This window comes from Tribolium castaneum, chromosome 6, assembly GCF_031307605.1.
Source record: "Tribolium castaneum strain GA2 chromosome 6, icTriCast1.1, whole genome shotgun sequence".
Classification (NCBI taxonomy): domain Eukaryota; kingdom Metazoa; phylum Arthropoda; class Insecta; order Coleoptera; family Tenebrionidae; genus Tribolium; species Tribolium castaneum.
In genome coordinates, this window is record NC_087399.1 from 2,879,625 (window position 1) to 2,907,353 (window position 27,729).

Genomic DNA, 27,729 nt, shown 5'->3' on the forward strand with positions numbered 1-27,729 from the left:
CCCCATATTTAACTTTGTTGTATCTATACCCACAAAAATAAACACGTCTATAGATAGGAAATTGAAGGTTACTTTACCCGAGTTTAGATTCACAAAACGAACTTTTAAGCGATTTTGCGTAAATTTGCCATAAACAATATTGTCGCACTCGCCGTATTTGTACCTCGTCTATTGTTTACCACATTATCATAAAAATTTGGAAACTCGTCAATATTAGGCCACGGTTCCCAACAACGTGGCTAAATCAAGCTTGTAATTTATTAATGGATTTGTTTGCAGTGTGATCGTTGTAACGGTAGTTGTAAAAAATGACGAATTTTGTAAAAATCCATAAATGAATCATCTCGAAGTGCTAAATGCATGATCACCAAGCTGTTAATGTACTAGTGAACAATAATTTTGTTTATTTATTCTTAGTACTTGTGCTGGCTTCTTTACATAAAATACGCATTAGCATGCACATTTCACTTACAAGACCTAAATTATGATTAATTCAAATTTAAATGGCCTTTATTGTTCTTCTAAAAGATTTTTTTGCATTCCAGTTTATTAGGCTACTTCGCAGTTAATATTTATTAATTAAAATTGCAGGACGTCCAAAATTTTTAAATTGCAAATCTTTTTATTACACTCGTCGGTAATAAATTCTAGTTGCGGATGACATTTTAATTAGGCACCTATTGTTTAACGTGTTTATTAATTTTTTGGTTGTGTAGTCGCGATAAATGATAAAAGTACGCCATAATTCGATCAAAAAAAATTTTTGGCTTTATTTATGGATATGGCAAGACAGAAAAAACAAATAATAGAAACTTTGGTGAAATAAGCAGTAATCTAATGTACCTAAAGACGTAAACAGTTTTTCTGAATAATTATTGAAGAAAGTCCTGCCGGTTTATAAAAAGCTCTGTTAAAGTTTAATCCGTTGTTAAATGGACTAATCAAATTGCTTCAATTTGGTCACGTGATCAGTTAACCAGGCATTAAATTGCAGATTAAACTAATGATGCTTCTGTAAACCCGTTCTTAGAAAGGTATAGATTTTTTTAATTTAGTAGAAAGTGTGGTGATTCATTTTATTTATACACTCTCAGCGGTTTTTCCAATATTTTGGGAAGTGCCGTTTAAATTTTCACAAATTTTTAGGTTTTTTGATAAACCCTAATAGCGCATACGCCAAAAACCCCATAAATCAAAGTGGCAGGTCGTAAAACTTAACCAATCAAATAAAACTAAATGGGCACATCCGCGTTCAACGAAAAAAATCATTTCAGTTCAAGATAATTTTCGTTAATCGTTTGAATCGGTATTTGCGAAAGCAACGAAAAAACACTTAAAAATGCAAGTTTGACTAACAAGTATGACCACAAAATGACCATTAATCAAGTTTAGAATTGTTAGCAGTTGAATGTTCGCGCTGACGTCACCAGTGTTGTTTCCCTCATCCGGTTTCGTTTCTTTTCCCAAACAATTCAAAACAACAAAGTTGTTGAATTCAAAAAACTGGACATTTGAATTCGTTAGGTTGGCAGTTGGTTTTGGCCAATTTCGGTGTTTTTGGTCGGTTTGCTCGAAAAAAACCGGCGAGTTTGTAATAATGGTTATTCAATTGGAGGTTCTGAGTGGTTTTGCGTTTTTTGGTCGAGAATTCCGTCTGAAAATCGGTTGAAATCGCGTCGGTTGGCAGCGAATCGCGCTCGGTCGGTAAGCAGGCGCGCCTCCGTAACCGTTTCGCTATCGGCTGTCATTCTGTAAATCGCATTCAACCGGTCGCGTTCAGCAGCCCCGTAAGCCCCCGATGTGCTTTTAGTGTTGTCTGTGCGCAGTGTTTAGGCCATGGCGGACGCCGACAGCAAGGACCGCTACGATCCCGAACTGAAGTACCTCTGCGTGGACCGGAACAACTTCAACGACCCGGCCACCCAGGCCGAGTGGACCCAGAAGCGGCTGGTATGGGTGCCGCACGAGGCGCAGGGCTTCGTCGCCGCCAGCATCAAGGGCGAGCGCGGCGACGAGGTCGAGGTGGAGCTCCAGGAGACGGGGAAGCGCACCACCGTCGCCAGAGACGACATCCAGAAGATGAACCCGCCCAAGTTCGACAAGGTCGAGGACATGGCGGAACTCACCTGCCTCAACGAGGCCTGTGTCTTGCACAACTTGAAAGACAGATACTATTCGGGACTGATTTATGTGAGTTGGGGCTTGGGACGGGATGGGCACGGGTCTTTGTCTTTGCTGGCGATCCGATACCGGTGGAACGTTACCCGATCGTCAGCTTTCCGGGAACGGGTATTTTCCCAAACCACCGGTGTGCTACACGCAAAACTCGATTTTTTCAGTCAGGTGACGGAAAAAATCACCGCGTGATTGGTTTATCAGAGTTGATAACGGACCAAATTCTACACATTTTTCTAGCCTCATTGTCCGGAAAACAGTTAATCAAAACTTGAGATTACTTCATTTAAGTCCCTCAAGGGTGGCTTAAAAATTGTCAAAGTGACAGATAAAAGTGAGGTTAATGTTGAAGATATTTTTGTCAAATTTTTTCACGTTCAATAACCACTTTAAATATTGGAAAATAAATGTTCGAAGATTAGTTTTATCACCGGAATTTTAATGGTTTTATAACTTCTCTATTTTGACGATAATTTTATTGGTTTAATATTTTTTGTCAAGCAAAATGTGAAATAAGAGAGTAACATTCGATGGAATTTCGATAACTTGGTAAATTCCAGACAGCTTACTCAACGTAATTACTTATGTTAATATTACACCTGTTCGGCTAGACACTTTTTATGTTGACGGTAATTTTATGAGCGAAAATTGGCTCCTAATATTTTGCAAAAAATGTCAATTTGAGAGTTCGTTACGTTCGTTCAAAAGTATTCGTAAGAAATGTGTTGATTCAGCTCTCAGAATTAACCATTGGAAAATACTAATTAGTATTAGTTGATAAAAGATAAACGAAACTGGTAAAGAAATTTTAAAAATTAAGTAATGAATACAAGTTTGTGAAGATAGAGATCAGTCGGATACGCCCATTCAATTGTTGCAGTACCTCTACAATTTAGCCACAATGAAAACATTATTATTTTAAAAATTATTGCATGATCCGACCAGACTACAGGGATATTTATTTAAATTCGTTTTTATGTGGGTTTACTTGTTAAATTTAGTTTTAATGAAACATCAAAAAATAGTAAAATGGCACGTAAAGTTGCCGAAATAAACAAACTCCATATTTACAGAAGTAATGATACATGTCTTAGTTATAAATGGAATTATTCATCAAGAAAGTTTTGAGATTTTTCCTTTAACCCAGTTTCACTGCAAATAAAGTTCATGAAACGTTATGCAAGTAAAACTGATCCTTATTTTTAAATGCTTTGTCATTTTATATTTGTTGCAGTAATAAAGTTAAGTTTAAATTGGAATTAATAATAAACTTATTTACTCGAATTTACAAAAAAAACTACATATGGTTATTGTATTTATTGAAGTTTTTTACGGTTGTTATTATATTTTTTAGTCAGTCCCAATCTAAGATCAAAACAGACCTAAAATAATTTTTATCATTTTTCTCGGTATACTTATAACACCGATTTTTATCAACGTTTTATCGATTAATTAAATGGGTTTTGACTGCTTAGTTTTATGATCGTGTATTTTTTGGGGAAGTTATTGAATAATGTGATAAGTAGAGGTTTAATTATTTAATATTTTGTAAATATTGACTTTATGCTCAGATAAAATTTGCGTTATTTTATTTAACTAGTCTTTTTTTTATCAGTTACATGAAGTATATTTTTATATCAGATATTAAAATACAACATACTGAATGCATCTTTTACTTACTTAAAACGAGACATCAAAAAATCATTTTCAAGAACTTGTAAACATATGCTTTAAAGTAGGACGTTGGCATTATTATGATTATTATTCAAACCGTCAACAATTCAATCAAGCTATTAGCGCGGTTTTCGAATAATTTCATTGTTGCAATTTGCATAATTGTGAATGAAAATTGACTAGTTAAGTAATCGTTTGTTTGTTTTGGCGAAAAACCATGAAACAGTTTTCATTTTTAGTTATTTATGTCACTTGGAGTTGGAGAAATGCGTATTTTTATTCTTGACGTATTTATGTATTTAAAATAAAAATATCCTAGAGTAAATATATGACAAGGGTTACTCAGAATTTCTAGGTAAGACGGTGATAACGTTACGTGTGGTTTTTCCTTCCTGTGATAAAGATTCAACTCGATCCAGGTCCGGCCTCAATAACTTAAATTTGACGTCCATTCATCGGATGTGTTTACACAAATGCTTTTATTATAAACCGCAGCAAATACGTTACGTAGGCGGTTGCCAATTTAAGCTCGTGACGTCTTCTCGAACAAGACCACATGTTGCATTTTCCTCTTGTAATTTTTCCGAAAAATTTATCGACCTTGACAGAGCGGCGACCTGAACACCAATGTATTCAACAGGTCGAAGTTGGCGTGGGATGTGATGTTCACAGCCGGCTAAAATGTTTTGTCATTACACCACCTTATATTTATAACGTACATGAGTTCAATTGGTTCGACCGAATTCTTTTCTATTAAGTCGTTATTAAGATGAATTATTAATTTGGAACGTGATTTCATGGGGGCGTTGGCTGGGACAGGGGCGGAACGCAAAGGTGGGACGAACGATTGTTATCGGACAGAAAGCAAAGACTGCGGTCTGCTTGTTATGGGAGGAAGTAAATTTAATTAAAGCGGGTCTTTTACCTCCAGGTTTCCAGCCAAATTTTTGGCCATTTCGTGTCAAACAATAATATTTTTTTGTTTGCGGCCTAAGACACTCGGTTCAAAAATGCTGCCCATAATCGAGTAATGAACCATGTATGTCAAGGTTTTCCGGTTTCTGACTCATTCTCCTGTAACAAACTTCTCAAGAGTCATCCAGAAGAGTACCCTCGAAAGAAAACGGCGTCAACACCGTCCTTGACGATGTCATCGGCAATTTTCCCATAAATTCCGATTTAATTTAAATTAATTGATGCGATCGAAACGGCAAAGGAAATTGCATAATGATACTTGTGGGAGGTTTTAAATAAATTTAATTTCGCTAAAAACGAGTCGCATAATCTCCTTTTCTTCCGGATGAATCACATTTCATTTCGTCGTCTCGCTGATAATTTTTATAGGGTGCGGCCCTGAAGTTGCACCGCATAACTTCTGTGTTCAGGAGGAGAAAATCGTCAAGCACCGTATTAATCGCACATTCCTTTCCTGTTAATTTTATTCGAGGAAAAAGAATTTCCAAATTAGTCATAATCTCTTCAAGAAGTCACGTTCTTATCGCACACACAAACAAGAGATTCTTTGCTGGAATGTCAGCGACCGTGAAATTGTAACAATTGTAAAGGATCTGAATTTTTTGCATGGAAATCGACATTTACGCTGTAATTGTTGGCCTAAAGCGAGTTCTAATGTTGCTATTATTTGTCTAAATTGGAGTTGTTCAAAATGACAAGTTAATTTTTATTCAAAATACAGTGTAACTCGAAACCGTCAATTTGTGGAATTGATGGTCGCTTGCATCGAGATTAGATAAGATTAGGCGCACACACTTCGATAAATGCTACATGTTTACGATACTCTCACTTAATACTATATTTTTTCGGTTAATTAGTGCGATAACAAATTAGTTAAAATAACTTTCATTTATTGGAAAATTTGTTAGGTGTGGTCGGGATGTACAAAACGTCAAAACTTGGCTTTGGTTGCCGTTTTTGAAATTAATAACGCAATTAATTCCACGGTTCAGTCAAACATTAATTCTTCTTCTTCGTCCCAAAGACAAACATCTAAACAATTTCAACTCTGCAAATGCCTTGGATTATTGCCAATAAAACTGGAGTTATAAGAGCCGCTTTGACACCAGGAACAAATTAAATAGTGCAACTCTTGGATTTGTGTTAATCCAACGGCGACGTGTTGTCAAATATATTTGTCTGTTTTAATTGCACAAATAAATCCGATCAATGGACGAATATTCGCGAGTTTGCTATTTTTGTTGCGTCTATTTTTGCTCCCCTGGCAAACTATGCCCTAAATTCTAAATAACTGTGCGCAGTTTTGAAAATAAATTCGCAAAAGAACATTTGTTCGTTGCCCCAATTGTCCATATAAGGCGTAAACCCCCCAAAACCAAATCCTAAAATCGCGATCTAACTTGTGAAAAATAATTCGGTTCACTTTCGAGTCCATGACCCGCTCTCTAACCCATTTCGTCCATTTATGGTATAAAGACCACTGGAGCTCTCCCTCAACGATCGTTGTGAGTCACAATCGGCGACTTAATCATCGAAAAGCCGTCGCATTCCAAAAGCAAACAATTATTACACCATCATTGCCGCGAGGTGGCCTGTTTTTTGCACAAACGTACAAACACATGTTGGGCAATGCCTTACACGTGGGCGAAACGACGTTTGGCATCGCGACGCCGGTGAAACGACGCGTCTAAGACCCATTTTACGTTTGCGTCAAGCGGTGAAAAAGGCGTCGCGGTGGACGCCGGTGTCGGAAAGGCGTTATGTGGTGGTTGGAGACGGTTGTAAGGAACAGCTGGCGACTTTCTCTCGATTTTATCAATTGAGGACGTGGACGTCGTCGCCGTGACGCGCTCTCTAGTAGACCAAATAGGGGAGCGAGGATGATGGTGGACCATATGGTGGCAATTAAATGTGGCGGGGTTTATGAAAAGTGTTTAATTAATCTGTGGACCAATGTAATTCCATGCCTGGCGGTTGGCGTCTCCATAAAGCAAAAATATTGTAGATGCAAAGATTTGAATGCCGCACGTGGTCCAAAATAAACCCATCCATTGGGTCAAAGACTCCTGTTGTTGGTACTTAGTTGAAGGATTTGAATTAAAACTAACTTACATCTTTGGTAAATAAATCTACAATGTACGATGCTGTACTGATCAGGAAATGTTCAATACTCCACATTATTCCTAATATAATCCCGGCGAAATTTGACGTCAAATCTAATGGAATAACAGCAGTTGAGGCAAAATATGTGGCATCTAAACACAAGAATATGGTAGTGTACACCATTACAGTTTCCCTGTTACAGCCCTCAAAAGTCACAAACATGAAACACAAAGCCGTACCATAGTTGCCTAAAAATTGATAATAAAAACTTGTGATTGCAAAAACACCTCTACCTATAACAATGTAAATTTTTCGCATGGCATTCCGCCCCACATGCCCCCCTTTAACAAACCAATCTGCCACAAACCCGAAAGTGATGGTCAAACCGAAATAGAGAAAAAAGGGCGTCCACCACGCTGATTGCATGACTCCAGTTTTCAAAACAAGGGGTAAATACCAACTGAGGGTTTTCTTGTACACTTGCCAGGCCCAACTTGACCCCAATTGATAAACCCCCAGAGTCCAGACAGGACAAGATTTGTAAATTCTCCTCCAAGGGATTGGTTTGCGCCCCATGACAATACTGTCATCTGGGTCTTCATTCAGACACCTCTTCTCGTTTACACTCAAGAAGGGGTTTTGTCCGGGCGAGGGATAAACCAGCAAGTGCCAAAAAACGCACAAAGTCAGGTGGATGCAAGCGAATAAGTAAAACATTGGTCTCCAAGTGAGGTTCATGAAGGCTGTGTGCATCACACGACAGATTTGGTTTCCCAAAACAGCAGTACCGTAAATTATGCTCGTCATGACGGCGCGTTCGCAGTTTGGGGCCCAATGGGCGAGCAGGGACATGGCAGATGGGATGAAAAGCCCTTGGAAGAAGCCGTTCAAGGCGCGAATTGTTAGCACGAAGCCGAGTTTGCCGTTACTTAAGTCGATAAGGGCAGGTGCCATCAGGGTGCAAAAACCCGAGAAAAGAACAGAGAGTGTGATAACGTATTTGCCGCCAAATTGGGCCGAGATAATACCACCGGGGATGAGACTTAGTAAACTGCTCCAATAATACGTGTCTGAGATCAGGTAGCGCTCACTGAGACTCCAGTCGTAAATTAAAAGCGAGATATTTTTCGGTTGTCTTTCGACCTTTTTCGTAGTTTCGGGTCTTTGGCACGTATCGACTGTGTTTGTGCTTTTCTCGAAAATGAAATTTTGCAAAGCAATCACTTCGATTGTTGAATGTATTGAAGTCGTGTTCATCATTATGAGGGAGGCAAGAAGGCAAAAAATGTAACGTTGAGGGATGACAAAGTCTGGAAGGTTTGACTGAATTGGGGGTTGTTGGGGGGAAAACTTACATTTGGAATATTCATTTTCACTGTATTGGGAGAAGCGAGACGTGAGCGAACTGAAGTGACTAAGTTGGTCCGAACCCGACATTGCTTCAAAAATTTTGAATTTGACAATGAAGCTTTTGTCATTTTTTGACTGTGGGTAAAAGAAAAAACTAAAAACACCAAATTTTTTTGTTATTTGAAATACACTTAAAACAGACAGTTTGAGAAGAAACGCCGACATATTATCCGTTCACCATTGTTTTAAATTCTCAGCAGGCGTAGATATATTTTTGTTAGGTTGGCCTCAGGTACTGTCTTTATGACGTTGTCTTGTCAAAAATTCGCTGTGTTGTCAGTTCTACTGCTTATTAATTTAAAATGTCGAAAATAATTTCTGTTGATAAGAAAGTGTGTATCAAAAGATGCTTTGAAGGATGCAAGAAAGACAGACCGGACTTTTTTAACTAATGATAATAAGTAGCAATAAAAACGTATTCAATTATTTATTTAAAAAACGAAGCAAACTGACGACAGTCCTTGGTTGTCATCAATTATAACCCAAAATAAATTTCTTGTGACAACTCACAGTACTGTCAAATAAAATGTCAGATTTTCATAGATAGTCCGAATTTGAACGGTGTATGGGTATAACAACGTCTGGCTTTACAATCGATTCAAGTTCAATGAGTTCGTTTCGGTTAATTACAAAATCGTTATTTTTAGATTGCTGGAAACAAAACAGAGGATTGATAATTAATCGGCTAAGATAATGCAGCAATTGATACGACTATTTGATAAAATTATGACATTTATCTATTACCTACTAATTACGTCATATTTATGATAATTGCATGAAATTTGTATTAAGTAATTATGTGCTCGTAATAATTGCATTTCCTTGGTATATCAGTTTTACTATTTATGTAAATAGTGTCATTATTATTGATTGATACAAGTTTCCAATAATGGGAAAGTGTTACATTTTCAAAGTATGGAACTGTGCATTAGAATTTTCTAAAATAAGTTGGCTTAATTTATGCGCACTTTAAAAATAGAGTTGCGATCCTTCCTTTATTATAATTTAAATTGCAAAGGCGATTATCTAAATTTGTGTTTTACTAAAATAGTAGTAACATTTGCTGAACAGCCGGAAACATAAGAAATGCCTTTAAATTCTTTAGTGTTTTCATATACAGAACGAGTCAACTAAACTTTTGGCAAAAAAAATAAACGGAGACTTGTCTACTAGTTTTTTTCAATGAATGCAAATTTATGGATGTCAACAGTTGAAAAAATTAAATCATTACACATTTTCTCTTGTATGAAATTTCCACGTTAATTATTTTTCTCTTAATAAAAGCTTCACCTCCAGATTGAACGATCAATCAAATTGCTCCCAATTAGAAATTACGTGCTTTATTGCAGGTCAGAATTCACTAATGGCATCATATGATGGACTAGACTAGAAGTCTGGCTCCATGTAGTCGTAGTTCGCAACATTCCTTATTTTCTAATGAAGTACATAATTACGATTTGTAATTGAGAGCGATCTGAATACGCATTTATTAACAATATTGAAAGTAACCTTGAGAGCGATACATTTGAACTTGCTGGAAAGTTTTGCTCCAAAACCCAATAAATCATAAATAAAACTGTTAACAACAATTCAATGATTTTTTATTTTGCGGCTGAGTTAACGTAAAATTGCCGGAAGGTGGAAGCTGAAAAATGATAGACAGTAAACTGTAAGGAAAGTAATGGTTTATGTTAAGCGCGGGTGTAAACCGTGTTAATAAATTAATAGCGGAATGCGTCAAAACATTTTATAAATAACTGATGAAGACGAAGTCTTGGTGGCTGTGTTAATGGCCAGTTTCATTTGTTGCAATATTTGAGTAATAATTACGTTTTATTACTTGACGATAACGAAACGTGTTCGAAAAATATTTTAATTAGTGAAACGAGTCACAACAGAAAATTCAATACTTACCTTGTAACAAATAAGTACGATCTAAGTACTGTTCCAGTTACATCACACCCACACATGTGACATTTTCTCGCATTATATCGCCAAGAATCGGATACAATATACTTTCCGTAATTTAATAGGGAAGATAAGTTTATTTAAAATTGCAAGCAAGGTCAAGAACACGTTAGTTTTATTAAAAAATTACAGGAATGACCATGATAGATGGAATTGTGAGCGCAGATTAGATCAAATTAATGTCACCGGGCATAAGGTTAAACAGTAGGGCGGGAAATTAATGGCAAAGTACTTCACGTAATCGTTTATTTATTTTAACGAAACGGCAAATAAAATAAAATGGCACGTATTTTACTTCAGTTTTTTAATTAAATTTATTGGTATTCGTCCACTTTTTTTCATTTGTTTGCTTTTTATTATTTTTGATTCGCTTCCAAAGACAAAGACTTTTTGCGTTTGTTTGAACGCTCGAATCGAATTTTCCCATTTGTAGACTTACTCCGGCCTATTTTGCGTCGTTGTCAACCCCTACAAAAAGCTCCCTATTTACACAGAAAAAATTATGGAACGCTACAAGGGCATTAAGCGACACGAAGTGCCTCCTCATGTCTTTGCCATAACCGACACGGCCTATCGTTCGATGTTACAAGGTTTGAAAAAATAATTTCCATCGATAAATTGTTTAATAAACTGTTTCCAGAGCGAGAAGACCAGTCTATACTTTGTACGGGCGAGTCAGGTGCCGGTAAAACAGAAAACACGAAAAAAGTCATTCAGTATTTGGCCTATGTTGCCGCCTCGAAGTCACCAAAAGGCTCAGGAGCGGTAAGTTAGAATTGGAAACAAACGGCATGTTGAAAAATTCTTTTCTCACCACCGATTCGCACGTATTCTAATTTGTTTCATTTCTCTTCTTTTGCATGTTTGTTCTTTCGGAGCACAGCAGAAAGACCTTATTGTAAGTAGTTTATTTTATTATTTATTTTGTCTTTTTATTGTTTCAGCCGGCCGATAAATTCACAATTGGACAAATTGTGAATTCTTTGGCCGGGTTATCGGTGTGCGCGACTTTTTTCCCGATTGTACATATTTATTTTACTTATTTTTTACTTTACATGCGTTCGACAGAGTCCCACGAGAGAATTCTCGGTATGTAAGTTCAATGTGTGTCGAGTCTGAGAATCGCACTAAAAACGACTCACTTAGCTAGTTGATAGAATAGAAAAAGCGCCGCATTTTAACAATTTTTCCCTCCTTTTTGACACAGTTGATTGGTTTTTTTTTAAACTGTGTCGAAATGAAGGGCTTGTGATTGGTTATCATTGTGTGTTCACCGATTGAATTTAATTATTCCTGGACTAAAGTTTTTTTTTAATAATAGGGCGGTTTGGAGCAACAACTGTTACAAGCCAATCCGATCCTTGAAGCTTTTGGTAACGCAAAAACAATCAAAAACGACAATTCTTCCAGATTTGTAAGTCTAGTAATTTTTTTTAAACACTTGTCAGTGGTTGTACTTTAGGGAAAATTCATTCGGATAAATTTCGACGCTTCCGGTTACATAGCCGGTGCAAACATCGAGACTTACCTTCTTGAAAAATCACGTGCCATACGACAAGCCAAGCAGGAACGAACCTTCCATATCTTCTACCAACTATTGGCTGGAGCTTCCGCCGAGCAGAAAAGTTCGTTTTTTCGCCCATTTTTTTGTGAAAAATCGTAACAATTTGAATTACAGAGGAGTTTATTCTCGAGGACCCAAAATCGTACCCATTCCTTCGTGAAGACAATCACATAGTGCCCGGAGTGGACGATTCGGCCGAGTTCCAGGCCACCGTCAAGAGTATGAATATAATGGGGATGACGAACGAAGATTTCAGTGCCATTTTCCGCGTTGTTTCGGCCGTAATGCTCTTCGGAACGATGCAATTCAAACAGGATCGTAATTCGGATCAGGCGACGTTACCCGACAACACGGTGGCGCAAAAAATCGCCCATTTGTTGGGTCTGTCTGTAACTGACATGACCAAGGCTTTCCTCAAACCCAGGATTAAGGTCGGGAGGGATTTCGTCACGAAGAGCCAAACGAAGGAGCAGGTGCGTGTTATTTTGTGATTCAAATTACTTGAAACTATAATCGAGCTTGTGTTACAATGTTTGGTGATTTGCTAGTTATTTGTGGAAGCATGAATAACAGGAAGTTGATCGGTTTACAAATAGTCTTGTATTTTAAATTTAAAGATAAACAGAGGCTTTTCTTATAATTATTTTGTTTATTTAAAAAAAAATCATTTCTGGATTTGTTCTTTTTTAACTTTTATCTTTTCTTGACATTTTTTTTGTATTAATTTGGAATTTCTCTTTTAGTTTTTCTTATTTCCTTAGCCGAACATTTTTTCTCTGTATAATTTTACTTTCTGAACAGTTTTCACTGCAGTACAGATGGTTTTTATTTTTTTATGTACAGCATTCTTTGAAGGCATTTTCCTCTGTATCACACTTATGTCTTATTTTGAGTAAATAAACTTTATTTTCTTGAACCTGTTGATACTTTAGAATTTTGTTGTATTTTGTTTTATATTTATTTTATTTTTTTAGCCGAATCTTTTCTCTTTATTGTACCAACAGTAATTTTCTTTCATAATTTTTTCTCAAACATCTATTAGCTTCTGAATTTTTTCTTTTTTATATATCTCAACATTTTTTACTTTTATATATTTTTTTAACAATAATGTCTTTGACTTTCTTTTTCTTCCTGTTGAATCCACAACAGACGCTCTTTTTTCCTTTTTTGTTCCTTGCTACACCTGCTTTCATATCTAATTTCCTGTAAATATTTTTTATTTATTTATTTATTTGGCTCCAGAGATCTATATTGACGCTTTGGATTTTTTTTGACCTTTGACATATTTTTTCTTTATTTTCTCCACGTTCTCCAATTTAATATATTTTTTAACACCTTTATTTATTTATTTATTTTCTATTCTACTATATAGCTATAATAAATCTTATTTCAAGTATTTTTTTTTTAATTTATAATGTTCTCTTCTTGATTTTTTTCCATATTTTTTGTCCTATTCATAGTTTAAATAATAATAACACAACTTGGAGTTGACGTTCGGCTTATCCGCAGGTGGAATTCGCCGTGGAAGCCATCTCCAAAGCGTGCTACGAACGCATGTTCCGCTGGTTGGTCACTCGAATCAACCGTTCCTTAGGCCGCACTAAGCGTCAAGGTGCCAGTTTTATCGGCATTCTTGATATTGCCGGTTTTGAAATCTTCGAACTCAACTCTTTCGAACAACTGTGTATCAACTACACCAATGAAAAATTGCAACAACTCTTCAATCACACGATGTTCATCCTGGAACAAGAAGAATACCAACGTGAAGGCATCGAATGGAAATTCATCGATTTCGGACTCGATCTGCAACCCACCATTGACCTCATCGACAAACCAATGGGAATTATGGCACTTTTAGACGAAGAGTGTCTGTTCCCGAAAGCCACTGATAAGACTTTTGTTGATAAATTGGTCAGTGCACACTCAGTGCACCCGAAATTCAAAAAGAGTGATTTCCGAGGTGTTGCCGATTTTTCGATCATTCATTACGCCGGTAAAGTAGATTACTGTGCCAATCAATGGTTGATGAAAAATATGGACCCGCAAAATGAGAATGTGGTCTCGCTGTTGCAAGCGTCCCAAGATCCGTTCGTTGTCCACATTTGGAAAGACGCCGAAAGTATCGGCCGCGCCAAAGGAATGTTTAGAACTGTTTCGTATTTGTATAAAGAACAGTTGGCTAACCTTATGGTGACTTTGCGTAACACCAATCCAAACTTCGTACGTTGTATTATCCCTAACCACGAAAAACGGGCGGGAAAAATCGATGCTCCTTTGGTTTTGGACCAACTGAGGTGTAATGGTGTCCTTGAAGGCATCCGAATTTGCCGGCAAGGTTTCCCCAATAGAATACCATTCCAGGAGTTTAGGCAAAGATACGAACTTTTGACACCGAATGTCATTAACAAGGGTTTCATGGACGGTAAGAAGGCCTGCGAGACCATGATCAAAAGTCTGGAACTGGACCAGAACTTGTACAGAATCGGCCAATCGAAGATTTTCTTCCGCGCCGGTGTTTTGGCACATTTGGAGGAAGAACGCGATTACAAAATCACCGATTTGATCGTAAATTTCCAAGCGTTCTGTCGCGGTTTCTTGTCGCGAAGGAATTACCAAAAACGCGTCCAACAATTGAACGCAATCCGAATCATTCAACGCAATTGTTCGGCTTACCTCAAGTTGCGTAATTGGCAGTGGTGGCGCCTCTACACCAAAGTCAAACCCTTGCTAGAGGTGACCAAACAAGAGGAGAAGTTGATGCAAAAAGAAGACGAATTGAAGCAAGTCAAAGACAAGTTAGAGCACCACATCAAAGCGGCAAAAGAATTCGAAACCAAGTACCAACAAGCCCAAGAAGAGAAAGTCATGCTTCAGGAGCAACTGCAAGCCGAGGTGGAATTGTGTGCCGAGGCTGAAGAAATGAGAGCGCGTCTAACGGCCCGCAAGCAAGAACTCGAAGAGATTCTTCACGACTTGGAGGCCAGGATCGAGGAGGAGGAAGAAAGGGCGAACACTTTGAGTAACGACAAGAAGAAATTGCAATTAACGATCCAAGATTTGGAAGAACAGTTGGAGGAGGAGGAAGGTGCCAGGCAAAAATTGCAGTTGGAAAAAGTCCAGTGTGACGCTAAAATTAAAAAACTGGAAGAAGACCTGGCTTTGAGCGAGGACACGAATCAAAAGTTGCTCAAGGAGAAGAAGGTTTTGGAGGAGCGTAGCAACGACCTGAGCCAGGCTTTGGCCGAAGAAGAAGAAAAAGCCAAGCATTTGGCGAAACTAAAAGCCAAACACGAGGCAACCATTGCCGAACTGGAAGAACGCCTCCTTAAAGACCACCAACAGCGCCAAGAATCCGACCGAACCAAGCGCAAAGTCGAAACAGAAGTCAACGACTTGAAGGAACAACTTGCCGAGAAAAAATCACAACTTGAAGAATTGCAATTACAGTTGGGCAAAAGAGAGGAGGAGTTGGCCCAGGCTATGGTCCGAGTCGACGAAGAAGGCGCCCTTAAGGCCCAAGCCCAGAAAGCCCTCCGGGAGATGGAAAGCCAACTCAGCGAACTACAAGAGGATTTAGAAGCGGAAAAAGCCGCCAGGAGCAAGGCCGAAAAATTAAAACGCGACTTAAACGAAGAACTTGAAGCGTTGAAAAACGAACTACTGGACTCACTTGATACCACAGCCGCCCAACAAGAATTGCGTTCAAAACGTGAACAAGAACTCGCCAATTTGAAGAAGAACTTGGAAGAGGAGAACCAAGTCCATGAAGCGACTTTGGCCGACATGCGCCACAAACACACCCAAGAACTGGCTTCCTTGAACGAACAATTGGAAAATATCAAGAAACAGAAAGCCAGTATCGAAAAAGCGAAGCAAGGACTCGAAGCCGAAAACGCCGACTTGACAAGCGAGTTGCGAAATGTCGGAGCGAGTCGACAAGAAGGCGAACGGCGAAGAAAACAAGCCGAGAGCCAATTGGTCGAAATCCAAGGCAAGCTGGGCGAAATTGAACGAGCTCGAGCCGAACTTGCCGAAAAAAATCAAAAACTACAACAGGAGATGGACAATGTGGTCCAACAGCTGGAGGAAGCCGAACTGAAAGCGTCCGCAGCTGTGAAGAATCAAGGAACTATCGAATCGCAATTTGCCGAGGCACAAAGTGCCCTGGAGGAGGAGACACGCCAGAAGTTGGCTTTGAGTTCGAAACTGCGCCAATTGGAGTCGGACAAGGAGAATTTGCAAGAACAGATCGAGGAGGAGGAAGAAGCGAAGAAAAATCTCGAGAAACAATTGAACGCGGTTATGGTCCAACTGGCCGAAGCGAAGAAAAAGGCCGAAGATGAGGCCGAACAATCGGCGATTTTGGAAGAAAGCAAGAAGAAACTGGCCAAAGATTTGGAGTTGTTGCAACGTCAAGTCGAGGAATTGACCGCGGCCAACGACAAGTTGGAGCGAAGCAAGAAGAAGATCGCCGCCGAACTGGAAGATACTAACATTGATTTGGAGGCGCAGCGCCAGAAAGTGGCCGAGCTGGAGAAGAAGCAGAAGAATTTCGATAAAGTCTTGGCCGAAGAAAAGCAAGTCAGTGAGCAACTGATGGCGGAAAAAGACGCCGCTGAGCGAGAAGCCCGCGAGAAGGAAACTCGAGTCTTGTCACTGAGCCGCGAACTGGACGAATCCAACGTCAAAGTTGAAGAACTGGAACGCATCAAGCGCCAACTTCAGGCCGAACTGGACGAACTGGTCAATAATCAAGGCACCGCCGACAAGAACGTGCACGAGTTGGAGAAAGCCAAACGTTCGCTTGAAACCCAACTGGCGGAACTGAAAGCCCAGAACGAAGAACTGGAAGATGAGCTACAACTCACCGAAGATGCAAAACTCCGACTTGAGGTGAACATGCAAGCATTGCGGGCGCAATTCGAACGCGACGTCCAAGCCAAGGAGGAGCAAGCCGAGGAGAAACGCCGCGGAATCGTCAAACAATTGCGCGATTTGGAGGCCGAACTGGACGAAGAACGGAAGCAAAGAGCGGCCGCAGTCACCGCTCGAAAGAAACTCGAAGGCGATTTGAAAGAGCTCGAAGCTCAGATCGAAATGCAATGCAAGATGAAAGAAGACGCGTTGAAACAGTTGAAGAAGTCGCAACAGCAGTGCAAGGAGGCGGTGCGAGACGCCGAAGAAGCGCGCGCTTCGCGCGACGAACTCGCCGCCGGGTGTAAAGAAGCCGAACGTAAAGTTAAAGCACTCGAAGCTGAGGTGCTTCAATTGAGCGAAGATCACGCCAGTTCGGAGCGCGCTCGTCGAGCTGCCGAAGCCGAACGCGATGAACTGCTCGAAGAGGTTAATAATACGAACAGTAAGGGGGCGTTGTTGATCGATGAGAAGCGGCGTCTTGAAGCTAGGATTGCCACGCTTGAGGAGGAGATTGAAGAGGAGCAGAGTAACAATGAACTGTTGCAAGACCGGGCAAGGAAGGCACAGTTGACTATTGAGCAATTGACGAGTGAGTTGGCCACGGAACGATCACTGGCTCAGAAACAAGAGTCGGGTAAATTGCTGCTCGAGAGACAGAATAAGGAGTTGAAGGCCAAGTTGAGTGAGTTGGAGACGGCACAAAGGACCAAGACGAAGGCGACGATCGCGGCGTTGGAGAGCAAGATTGGGAATTTGGAGGAGCAGTTGGAGGTCGAGGCCAAGGAGAGGTTGGCGCAGCAAAAGACCAACCGGAAGTTGGACAAGAAGTTGAAGGAGTTGGTCATGCAGTTGGAGGATGAGCGGAGACATGCCGACCAGTATAAGGAGCAAGTGGATAAGGCGAACGCACGGGTTAAGACGCTGAAGCGGCAGTTGGATGAGGCCGAGGAAGAGATAACGAGGGAGAAGGCGCAGAAGAGGAAAGTGCAAAGGGATTATGAGGATATGCTGGAGAGTAATGAATCAATGACGCGGGAGCTTAACAGTCTTAAGACCAAACTGAGGTGAGTTTTCACGTCAAATTACACGCTTTCGTTTCATCTCTCACGCAGTCATTCGGCCATTCCAGGTAATGAACCTGACACCGAAATTGAGTAGTAATATTATTTTTTATCTTCGTAACTTTTGCGGTCCCGTCCGTTATTGATTTCTTACGTCGTTAAAAAAGTCCAAGAAATTTAAATTTTCATTCTCTGAATATTTTTTTTAGTTATTTTCACACATAAGATTTTTTGTCCCATCCGTTATGTATAAACAAAAAGTAAACACAAGTCGTTATCCATTGCCTTGTTCTTCGTTTTCGTAGTTTTAACAAGTTCTACATTTTATTTCAATAATAATTATTGTAATTAGTGCTTTTTAAGATAGCACAATAATGATTTTCAACAATAAACAATTTTTTTTTGTGTCCCGTCCGTCATCAATTTGTATTTTTTACAAATGGGGCTGTGATTATAAAGTGAAAGCAAAGTGTCGCGTTCGTTGAATGGAATGGCTGTTTCACTTTTCCACTTTTGTTCACCCTCTTTTGGCTCTTTCAGCATTAAATGATAGCAGTTGCGTTCTTCCGGTGATCATGTGGTATGTGGTGTTTGATGGTATTAGCCTAACCGTTTTTCTTTCGCTTTTTCTGTTTGTTTTGCTTGACTAATGACTGGATTTGTTGTTGGTTGTGTGTTGATTTGTGGGTTTAATGATAGGCGCGGGACTGGGGCTAGTAGCGGCATGGGTCTGCCCAGACTCAGCGGTCGGGGCTCCATCCAGTCCGGGGGCAACGGCTCCGGTGACGATTCCACAACCCAGGATGACGCCATAGACGGCGAAGACGCCCCCAATTAGGTCGCATTTTTACGCATTCGGTTGTAAATATATTTGTATATCCCTTATTAGTACTTAGCATTTTTAATATGCGCATTTTGTGGATTATTTGTAAAAATCGGACAGTCAGTTCGGCGCTTAATCAGTATCAGTAATCAAGTTCATTATTTTTTTTATTTATAGTTTTTTTATTAATTTTAATATCGTGCTTTATAGTGATTAATTTGTACTTTTAACAGTTGATTGCATTTATTTATATGAAAGTCTACTTGCTTAATTTGTTTCTAGGGTTTCATCGTACTTTACCTTTTATAAATTTAGGAATTAGTTGGAAGCATCAGCATTTAAATAACATTTATGTATCTATTAATAATAATAATCAATAATCGCTAACGACAAATGACATTTTTTATACAACATTTATAGGATTATATATTTTGTAAAAAAATCCCGCTAGCATCGAGGAAATTTTGATATTTGACGTTTTTGTATAAAAAATTTCAGGTTTTTGTATGTATATATCCTTTTCATGTATAAAAAATATATACATATTTTGGGTTTCGGGCTGATTTATTTGTACTTTAACGAGTTCAATAAAATCGTAAAAAAGTCGACGTTTTTAAATTTACTGTTACCAAGCAAGTAACTTCAAATTAGCACACGCACACACGATTTTCGTCCAGTGAGTCTATTTTACCCCGACGTCCCCTACACTGTATTACAGGTTGCATAGGCTAAATCTAACCTCAACAGTAGGACTTGCTGATTTGTGTCATTATAAGCCCAAATATGCACTTTTCTTACCACTTGGAGTAGTTATGTAATGTAATAATACAGTAGTGAGTCCCTCTTGTTGAATTATACAAAAATAAGTCTTTGTTTTTAGTTTAGGATGTCTCTCATTCGGCTTATTTCCCCCCAGTACAGCCAAATTAAGCCTCTGTGTACTGTAACACAGAGCGAATTTAAGACAGTTTATAAGTTCCCCTTCGTCCGGGGCGTAGGCCTAATCAACCGTCTCAAATTATACCAAACTCTTTTAACCTCAGTCGCGCTACCAACAACTGCAATTTTAAATCAGTTAAACATTCTTTCGCACGACCATGTCCTGTTCACTGCAACTCTTGGAATTGCGGGAATTGTGCCTTTGTACGGTCTCGGTTACTTTGCAAATAAACTAGTCGGAATAGTGTATTTAAATGAAAAACAAGAGCAAGTCAAGTTTGCTTATTTGAACTTTTGGGGGTCCCGGAAAGACGTTGTGGTGCCTTTGAAAGACATAGTGCCACTTTCGGAGCTGTCGCGGTCTTTAACCGACCCTCTGTATTTAAAAATTCAGCAGTTTTCATCCAAAGAAACACTTAAGTTGTGTGTAAGGTATGGTGTCTTAGATCAAGCAGGCTTCAATAAAATATTCATAATTTACGAGGTGTTTATTAAGTTTAGCTCCATCTATAATGTGCGTAAGCCCTATTGGCCTCGCACTGCTTATGCAAGTCTTGTTTCCGCTTAACTACTCTTCCTTTATTATTTGCGGCGTCAATTAGCTCCAGCGCTAGCTGATAATGGAACCTGACATTCTTATCTTTCTCTTTGCTCGCCGCTATGAGCCACTTCATCGACATGAACTGGCTCCGCTTTGGCGTGATTGGCACTGGGACTTGATACCTAACACCCCCACGTTTTATGGGTGTTAGGTTCATTATCGGCTTACAATTCTCCACAGCTTTGTGGAAAATCGCACGAGGGTCCAACTCAATCTGGGCTTTGATTTCGGGGTCCTGGCACTTGTGGTACTTCTCCAATTGGATTCTCTTGATGTTTTCAAACGCCTGTTCTATTAACCCCCTAGCCAGGGGTTTGAGCCCGTCCTTCATGACATAATTGGTGAAAAGACTGTAAAAGTGTATTGAAGCGAATTGGAGCCATCGTGGGGGCCTTACTTGACTAAGTCATCCTGAGTGTGCGAACAAGTCTGGTTATTGAGGGCTGCCCTCGTGGGCATGTGGGTCAATTTCTGGGCCTCGCCGGTTTTAGCCAACTCTTCTTGAACCTCCTTCTTATAGACCGGCTGTATGTAATAACTTGGGTACTGCGACATGCCATTTTTCTGGATAATTAGGCTAAAAATTGACCATTGGAAAATGTGTGGTTAGGGGGACCACAAATGCGGAAATTGGCAACAACAAGTGTGAGACCAATTCGTTTAGTGATGGTAACGAAATTTGGGGCTTGTTTACCTTAAAGTGGGGACACTTCCTTTAATAATTTTCAAATTATTTGAAAATAACTTAATCGCAGCCATGTTAACACGTGCGCATGCCCGCCGCACACAGTCGGACAAGCAAATATTGGACGATGGTACAATTGGGTGCCACAATGACTTGTGCTGGTCCGTTGTATTCCCACTGTAGCCAACCGTAGGCTTTTTGTAGACGTCAAAATGGCGTCGTTTAGTTCCATTCCAGGCAGTTTTTGAGTGAGTTTTGAGTAAAAATCAAATGTTAATCGGTTTCGGACACCAGACTAAGCTTAGGGACGCTTCGATGAGCTAGTTCGGCACGTTAGTTGTGTTTTTCGCGTCTTAAATTTGGTCGAATTTTTGTGCAAAATGGCAGATCAGTCCAATCAAGGTATGTGTGCAAAGTTGCAATTGTTTTGTGTTTATTGGGGGCTGCTTCCAGTCCGGAGGCCTATGCTGAGCATAGACTTGCCCAACAGTGTGAATTCCATCGGGGGCTTTCGCCCGCTGCCCAGCCAGCCGGGGGCCACCAGCGAGCGTTTGGGGGCCGCAGCCGGGACAAACCGCCCCAAAATGAGCCTCCCGACCATCTCCAAGTCCACAGTCGATCCCACGATTGATAGAACGCGGTGAGTTTTGTTGCGACTTGTTTGTTTTCAACTCATCTCTCATTAATTTGATTTTGAATTCGCAGTTTTGGACCGAGTGAAAGAAATAAACAGCAAAGGTAACCAGAGTCATTTTTCGTGTTTTTGTCTTTGCATGGTCGAGTTTGTGTGTTTTGTGATTGTACGGTTTGTTTATTTTTTATAGGGATTCCCGGTTCAAAATTTGCCAGTCGATGAATTCCTCAGGGAAGCTCCAAATTGGGGGCAAAACCTACGATTTTACGTCCGATGATCTGCAGGACATTGGGGAGATAGGAAGGGGCGGTTTTGGGACTGTGAATAAAATGGTGCATAGAAAGTCGGGAACTGTGGTTGCGGTGAAGAGAATAAGGTCAACGGTTGATGAAAAGGAACAGAAACAACTGTTGATGGACTTGGATGTGGTGATGAAAAGCAACGAGTGCCATTACATCGTGCAGTTTTATGGGGCGCTGTTTAAGGAGGTTGGTTGCTTTGGGTTTTTTTGTTTTTCAATCTTACGTATTTGAAGATAAACGAAAGTAAATTTGTTTAGCGGTATAAAAACACCAAACTTGCACAATCGTGGATTTAATTTATGTTTTGATAAATTAGTAAGCGTTCTATTTTTAAATAGAGAAGCAGTAAAACAATGTTAATACTTATTTTTGAGATAAGGAATTGCATTTTTTTCTAACAGTATCGCCAAAACTACCTGAAAAAATACCAGATTGATGTTATTTTCGCATGTTTCATTCGATTAGTTCGGTTTTGAATTGTTATTATTTTATGTAATGGCAAAAAATAACTAGGTCCGTTTGTTGCATATTTTATTCACATTATTCAAAGACTTGTGAAGGTGTTTCTTGCTCTATGATGTAAGTTGCAGGGGGATTGCTGGATCGTGATGGAACTAATGGACACCTCATTGGATAAATTCTACAAATTCATCTACGACAAACTGGGCGATCGAATTCCGGAAGAAATCCTCGGAAAAATAGCCCTAGCGACTGTGAAAGCCTTAAACTACTTAAAGGAGAAACTAAAAATAATACATCGAGATGTAAAACCAAGCAATATTTTACTAGACAGGAAGGGAAACATCAAGTTGTGTGATTTTGGAATTTCGGGACAGTTGGTCGATTCAATTGCACGGACACGTGATGCTGGATGTCGCCCGTATATGGCTGTAAATAATGCAGATTTGTGGTGTTTTTCCCAAATAATTTGCGTATTTTTAGCCCGAGAGAATCGATCCACAGACGGCCAAAGGCTACGACGTGCGAAGCGATGTCTGGTCGTTGGGAATAACGCTGATGGAGGTGGCCACCGGTCGTTTTCCCTACCCGAGATGGTCGAGCGTTTTCGACCAATTACACCAAGTCGTTAACGGGGAACCCCCGCGCCTTACCGAAAACCATAACGCCAATACTTTTACGTCAGAGTTTGTTAATTTTGTAAATACTTGGTAAGGCGGCAAGTGGTTTTTGTGTCCCAAATTGATTTTTCCCTTCACTAGTTTAATAAAAGACGAACACTCCAGACCAAAGTACAAGCGACTGCTCGAAGACCCGTTCATTTTGCGGGCGCAGAAGGAGAAAGTGGACGTTGCAGCCTACGTTTCGCGCATCATGGACGAGATGGCGAACAACGGGATCAGCGCGTTCACGACGAACCAGCAGTGAAGTAAGCAGTCAGGTGATGTAGAGAAAACTGTTAGTGAGTTGTCGCTTAATCATTTATTGGTTGGTAAGTTTGTGCAATTGCGCGGCGTTCGCGATTCCTTGGTGATAAACTCGAGATGAGATTTCAGACCAATCGGATTAAATCGAACTAATTCGCTTGAAAACAATCTGACAATACTATCAAATCGTTCGGGGTTAGTCCGATTTAAGTGTTCTATTGATTGGTCGCGTTATGTTTAGGTTCAAATGTAATAAATAATAGCTTTAGTAACGTAAATGTTACATAGATGAAGCCACTGATTAAGAAAACAGTCCATTGTATATAATATAGTACATGTCCGGTCTTGAGTTCGAATTTAATGTGATGTCTTAGCATTTATTGGATGCATTCGAGGTGCTTTTCGCGTATATTTTTCTTATTTTCAAATTGTTACCGATTTTAAACAATAAAACGTTGCCTGTTCTATTGTACCATGTACGATCTTTGACTGTATATAATTAGTGTATGTTGTTAATATTTAATTTTTTACTCAATTGTTTAAGAATAAGCAAATTGTACGTTTATTTACGACACGATGTTGAGTATGTAAAGTAAAATTGTACAGAAAACAAGCAACAGTTTATTATCGCTCCCAGATACGGAAAATCACATACATGGTTTAATGCCTCCACAGTAGAGCAATACAATACAATAAAATAGAGATCAAATTGGGTTACGAATAATGTTTTTTAAACAGCCTATTCCCACTCCTTTGCGATCCGTTCGTAATCGTAATCCTCTATAAACGGTTTATCGATATTCCTAATCATATTTTCGCCGCAAAACAAACACTCGGACGCAACAATATTATCAATTTCCGACTTGACTATTTCCCTCGCTGACATTCCAGAACCTGTGCTCACATTATCGACGTTCGCTTGCGTATTTAAAATCTTCAATTGGCGTTCCAAATCCGCCAATTTGTTCTTTTTGGCCGGACCTACAAAACAAATCAAAACAAATAACAATAATAAATTGTGTCACCTAAAAGCGGGTTCAATTCGTTCATTAAACAATCAGTGTGGAACTTGTGCTGGCAGGGAAACATGTAAAACGGCCTAACCATCAACTTTCCATTACAAATCTCGCAATTTTCTTCGCTACTTATAAAAGTGTAGCGGTTGCGGAACGATTGAATTTCCTCGCGGACTAGTTGTGCCGATTTTGTTGCTTCCTCCATTTCGTCTTTCAAGTCTTGGATGTGTTGGTTGTACTCTTTCAACGAGCTACAAATCGCCTCTTTGAAGTGGTCAATTGTGACAAAATCGGAGAAGAACGGGAGAATGTCTTCGATTCGGATCAAGTCGCACTGTTTGAGGAATTCCATCGCTTGCTGTATGTCGTCCTTGCCACTCACCACATGTTGGGCTGGGATTAATAAAATAAATACATGATAAATTTTTGTACATAAGTACCTATTTTCAACCACAGTTTTTTCCGCAATTCGACGTCCTCTTCTGGCGGCATGTCCGCCAATTGTTTGGCCAATTTCAAATTATTATCAGTCAAAGCCAACTCAACTGCCGATTCCCACAAGCCTAACAGTCCTGATAAATGTACGCAAGCCTCCTTCAAATCAGGATCATCCTGACACAATCTTAAGGCAAAGTGTACGTCGTAATTAACCAAACTTAATTCCTGCCCTTGTGAGGTGAAATATTGCATCAGTTTGGCCTTATCGTGTTTGGCGTACAACGAAAGTAGGAAATTGTGAATGGCTCTGTCGGTGTTTTTGAGCTTGTCGGTGCAGAATTCGAGATATTTCATCACTTCCTTGGCGTGAAACTCGCCTTCGCAGGTGACTAAAGCCGGGAGGAGGCGAACAGGGAGCAGTCTTTTCCCCTGTTCGATTAAAGCCTTGACTGTGTATTTCGGCACTTCTTGCATGAGAATTGGGGCGAATTGGTAGTAAAGTTCGTACTTGTTTTGGCTTTTGAGGACTTCAAGAGCCTCATGGAAGCTGTTCTTGTAGATGTGGTGACGAATCAATTGCTCAAAATCCTTGTTAACAATCGTCAATTTAATCAAATTGCTCTTATCGCCGTGACTGGCCATCAGTTCGTAAATCGTAGATTTGTTCTTCTTGATGCAATCCGAAACCTCCGTCAGGGCCAAAAACACCTCAAACTCCTTCTGGATGTCTAAATAAGCCGCACTTTGCTCCAAACCCGCCAATCTCTTCTCCTCCAACTTGCTCAAATATAATTCGACCACCCAAAGGACGATCATGGTGATTTGAGTCTTGTCTTGCGGCTTGAGCGTGTCTAATTTCCGCCTCAGGAAAATCTTTAACGAGTCTTGTTGATCGACTTGGATAAACTTCAAACAAATCTCCTCAAAACTGGACTGTGTTTCGGCGTAACGTTGCGCACTGAGCTCGTATTGTTTATTATTGAACAACATATCAGCCTCTTTGATTAAGACCTGGTTGTAGAACGCTTCGTTCCCTCTGGAGTATTTTTTGGCGAGGTCAAACTGTTGGTTCTCGCAGAAAATTTGCCAAACGTTTCGCTCCTCTTTTGTGACTTTGAAGCGAAAAACCGCGTTTTCAGTCACCGCCCAAATCTCGCCAGTGCTGCCATCCTTAACAATATTAACCAGTTTGCCGAACGCCTCATTGTAATTATCCTCATACACAACCTCCTCGTTCAAGAGACACACGCCTTTGATTGCGTCAGTGTAAGCCAACAAGACGTGAAATTCCGTCAAAGCCAAAGCTATTGGGAACTTTTCAAGGGCCGAATAATCCTCGTACAAGGGTTTGGGGTATTCGATCAGGCGCGTTTTTGCCTTGAGTGTGGCCATACTGTCGTCGAATCCCGACTCGAACTGGCAGTAAGTCACGCCCTTTTCGGTCATCCACGCAAAGGCGTTCGGAACTGTTAAATTTTCCGACCAGAATTTCAATCGAGAGTATTTTAAACTGCTGTCGCGCTCTAGATACGTCTCCTTTTCCGGGATATTCAAATATCGGTTGAAAACCTGCTGAAGAAGCGGTTTTTCCTCGTGTTCGGCCCGTCCCGTAAAGTAGTACAGGCGGGTGGGCGTGGCCGCAAAAATGATGTACTTGTCGGTACCCAGCACCTTGTGGTAGTCCAGGCCTGTGATTGGCGTGTTTGAACCTTTGCCAATGTCGAAAACCTGGCAAAAATAAAAACAAGTCAGTAAATACCGGTTGGCGCATGTTTTATTACCAATCCGTCAACTTCACGATTGCCGTATAAGGGCAAGTAATTGGGCAGCTTGTAATTTTTTAAATTTAATTTAGTTACGGTTAATTAATTAGATAAATACCTGTCTCCAATACTGTTCAAAGCTTGATGAAAATCCGGACGTGAAGAACTTATCGCCTTCAAGCACGATTTCCGTTTCGAAGATCAAGCCTTTGGAAGTCCCTAAACATAACGTACAGTCACCATCATAAAGAATAACACCCCTCTATTTAATGTGTTAGCTTTTTATGTAAAGTATGGTTTTACTTCTCTAATTGAATAATAATAATTTGTTTTTTTAAATTTCCAACTAAACAACCTAATCATTTGTTGTCCATTAAAACGGTCCATTTACAGAAGAATTATTAAACTTTAATTAAGAACTAAACCAATTTGAATTCACTTGTCATTTATTTTGCATAAAGTATTAAATTAAATTTGATTTAATTCGCGACATTCTTTATGATCGTGACTGGACTAAAATACCTAACAATATGGGCCCAGTGGTACTTTCGGATTCATTTAAGTGATTCCACGCAACGTCGGTAAATTCGTGTCCGCGGAATTTCGTCGTGGTTTTCAATTTGTTCGATTTGCGCGCCAAGTAGAGCAGTTCAGGGCCCCCTTCCAGGCTTTTGGGGGCGAAAGTTAGCAACAAGTGGTTGCCAGTCGGGTCCATGAATAAGTTTGTCAAACGGCAAGTTGAGGTGTATTTCGATAGGGAAATTTCTAAAACACTCGGTTGGTTCCGATAATACAAATGAAAAATTACCGTCTTGTTGTTGGGGATTGTGTAAGTTCATTCTGAACAAAGTGTTATTCCCTAGAGCCACTGCTAGTTGTTTATTGGAGATGGCAACATGTGTGATTTTATCAGGCGGCGTAAAATCCTTCTTGGTCTTACTGAAAATGGGGGCGTCTTGGTCCAGTGTCATGTTAATGTACCCCAAAGAGCTCTACAAAAACGACTGTTTTTTTGGGGTAAAATGATGTTTTATTACCATTTCGGCCGTCGTGAAGTTATTGTTGCGCATTTTCGTGGACGCTTGTTCGAACTGATCGAATAACGAGGTCATGTTGCTGGTTTTTTGTTTGATTAATAGGATAATAAGTGAGGTTAGGTCAGCGTCGCACTTCCTATTTACACAAAATGCGAAAAAATCATAATATCATAAGTGCAACGACTGATTGTGATTATCATTCCACACTTTATTTCTTGTTTAATTACTTTAATTAATAATTTTTTGTCCGGTTTGACAA

At 39.7% G+C, this 27,729-nt stretch overlaps 5 protein-coding genes across 12 annotated transcripts; 2 read left to right on the plus strand and 3 right to left on the minus strand.

The window, feature by feature from the left end:
- The first annotated feature begins 1,712 nt into the window (after positions 1–1,712).
- zip (zipper) lies at positions 1,713–19,275 on the plus strand. Of its 5 annotated transcripts, XM_015982835.2 has the most exons (11): positions 1,713–2,190; positions 10,739–10,895; positions 10,946–11,070; positions 11,189–11,203; positions 11,374–11,394; positions 11,627–11,719; positions 11,768–11,930; positions 11,984–12,342; positions 13,379–17,850; positions 18,388–18,427; positions 18,547–18,655. In XM_015982835.2, exons 1-10 carry the CDS (start codon positions 1,837–1,839, stop codon positions 18,395–18,397), a joined length of 5,769 nt encoding a protein of 1,922 aa, XP_015838321.1. In that variant the 5' UTR covers positions 1,713–1,836; the 3' UTR covers positions 18,398–18,427; positions 18,547–18,655. The 5 variants fall into 5 exon arrangements, with proteins under 5 accessions (XP_015838321.1, XP_015838319.1, XP_008196990.1 ...); XM_015982833.2 differs by lacking the exon at positions 18,388–18,427 and having other exon boundaries at positions 18,547–19,275; XM_008198768.3 differs by lacking the exons at positions 11,374–11,394; positions 18,388–18,427 and having other exon boundaries at positions 18,547–19,275.
- LOC103314034 (sialin) lies at positions 5,694–8,737 on the minus strand. The gene is made up of 4 exons (XM_008198767.3): positions 8,283–8,737; positions 7,221–8,237; positions 6,937–7,175; positions 5,694–6,890 (listed from the first exon to the last, which is right to left on the minus strand). The coding sequence occupies exons 1-4, from the start codon at positions 8,500–8,502 to the stop codon at positions 6,759–6,761; spliced, it is 1,608 nt and encodes a 535-aa protein (XP_008196989.2). The 5' UTR covers positions 8,503–8,737; the 3' UTR covers positions 5,694–6,758.
- Positions 19,276–20,082: 807 nt separating the features above from the next.
- mRpS7 (mitochondrial ribosomal protein S7) lies at positions 20,083–21,062 on the minus strand. Its single transcript, XM_015982828.2, has 3 exons — positions 20,905–21,062; positions 20,608–20,787; positions 20,083–20,560 (listed from the first exon to the last, which is right to left on the minus strand). Exons 1-3 carry the CDS (start codon positions 20,967–20,969, stop codon positions 20,107–20,109), a joined length of 699 nt encoding a protein of 232 aa, XP_015838314.2. The 5' UTR covers positions 20,970–21,062; the 3' UTR covers positions 20,083–20,106.
- A 31-nt stretch (positions 21,063–21,093) lies between these two features.
- Positions 21,094–23,929, plus strand: Mkk4 (MAP kinase kinase 4). 3 transcript variants are annotated; one of them, XM_015982851.2, is made up of 7 exons: positions 21,094–21,297; positions 21,349–21,535; positions 21,601–21,633; positions 21,720–22,017; positions 22,416–22,721; positions 22,774–23,000; positions 23,052–23,929. In XM_015982851.2, exons 1-7 carry the CDS (start codon positions 21,276–21,278, stop codon positions 23,215–23,217), a joined length of 1,239 nt encoding a protein of 412 aa, XP_015838337.1. In that variant the 5' UTR covers positions 21,094–21,275; the 3' UTR covers positions 23,218–23,929. The 3 variants fall into 3 exon arrangements, with proteins under 3 accessions (XP_015838337.1, XP_015838338.1, XP_974082.2); XM_968989.5 differs by having other exon boundaries at positions 21,096–21,297; positions 22,422–22,721; XM_015982852.2 differs by lacking the exon at positions 21,601–21,633 and having other exon boundaries at positions 21,095–21,297.
- dor (deep orange) lies at positions 23,815–27,605 on the minus strand. Of its 2 annotated transcripts, XM_968962.4 has the most exons (8): positions 27,471–27,605; positions 27,242–27,425; positions 26,956–27,198; positions 26,552–26,652; positions 26,452–26,499; positions 24,673–26,398; positions 24,242–24,625; positions 23,815–24,197 (listed from the first exon to the last, which is right to left on the minus strand). In XM_968962.4, exons 1-8 carry the CDS (start codon positions 27,543–27,545, stop codon positions 23,956–23,958), a joined length of 3,003 nt encoding a protein of 1,000 aa, XP_974055.2. In that variant the 5' UTR covers positions 27,546–27,605; the 3' UTR covers positions 23,815–23,955. The 2 variants fall into 2 exon arrangements, with proteins under 2 accessions (XP_974055.2, XP_008196988.2); XM_008198766.3 differs by lacking the exon at positions 26,452–26,499.
- Between the last annotated feature and the right edge of the window lie 124 nt (positions 27,606–27,729).

Bases quoted from the DNA above. Each gene is read 5' to 3' on its own strand.
- zip (XM_015982833.2), top strand. From the start codon at position 1,837: ATGGCGGACGCCGACAGCAAGGACCGCTACGATCCCGAACTGAAGTAC. The intron at 10,896-10,945 runs GTTTGAAAAAAT...AACTGTTTCCAG, and splicing joins CTATCGTTCGATGTTACAAG to AGCGAGAAGACCAGTCTATA. The intron at 11,395-11,626 runs GTATGTAAGTTC...TTTTAATAATAG, and splicing joins GTCCCACGAGAGAATTCTCG to GGCGGTTTGGAGCAACAACT.
- LOC103314034 (XM_008198767.3), bottom strand. From the start codon at position 8,502: ATGTCGGCGTTTCTTCTCAAACTGTCTGTTTTAAGTGTATTTCAAATA. The intron at 8,238-8,282 runs GTAAGTTTTCCC...CAAACCTTCCAG, and splicing joins TGAAAATGAATATTCCAAAT to ACTTTGTCATCCCTCAACGT. The intron at 7,176-7,220 runs GTAGAGGTGTTT...ATCAATTTTTAG, and splicing joins AAAAATTTACATTGTTATAG to GCAACTATGGTACGGCTTTG.
- mRpS7 (XM_015982828.2), bottom strand. From the start codon at position 20,969: ATGGCTGCGATTAAGTTATTTTCAAATAATTTGAAAATTATTAAAGGA. The intron at 20,788-20,904 runs GTAAACAAGCCC...GTCAATTTTTAG, and splicing joins GGAAGTGTCCCCACTTTAAG to CCTAATTATCCAGAAAAATG. The intron at 20,561-20,607 runs GTAAGGCCCCCA...ACACTTTTACAG, and splicing joins ACTCAGGATGACTTAGTCAA to TCTTTTCACCAATTATGTCA.
- Mkk4 (XM_015982851.2), top strand. From the start codon at position 21,276: ATGGCAGATCAGTCCAATCAAG. The intron at 21,536-21,600 runs GTGAGTTTTGTT...TTGAATTCGCAG, and splicing joins CCCACGATTGATAGAACGCG to TTTTGGACCGAGTGAAAGAA. The intron at 22,722-22,773 runs GTAAATAATGCA...GCGTATTTTTAG, and splicing joins GATGTCGCCCGTATATGGCT to CCCGAGAGAATCGATCCACA.
- dor (XM_968962.4), bottom strand. From the start codon at position 27,545: ATGACCTCGTTATTCGATCAGTTCGAACAAGCGTCCACGAAAATGCGC. The intron at 26,653-26,955 runs GTATTTTAGTCC...CGTTATGTTTAG, and splicing joins CACTGGGCCCATATTGTTAG to GGACTTCCAAAGGCTTGATC. The intron at 24,626-24,672 runs GTACTTATGTAC...TATTAATCCCAG, and splicing joins AAAACTGTGGTTGAAAATAG to CCCAACATGTGGTGAGTGGC.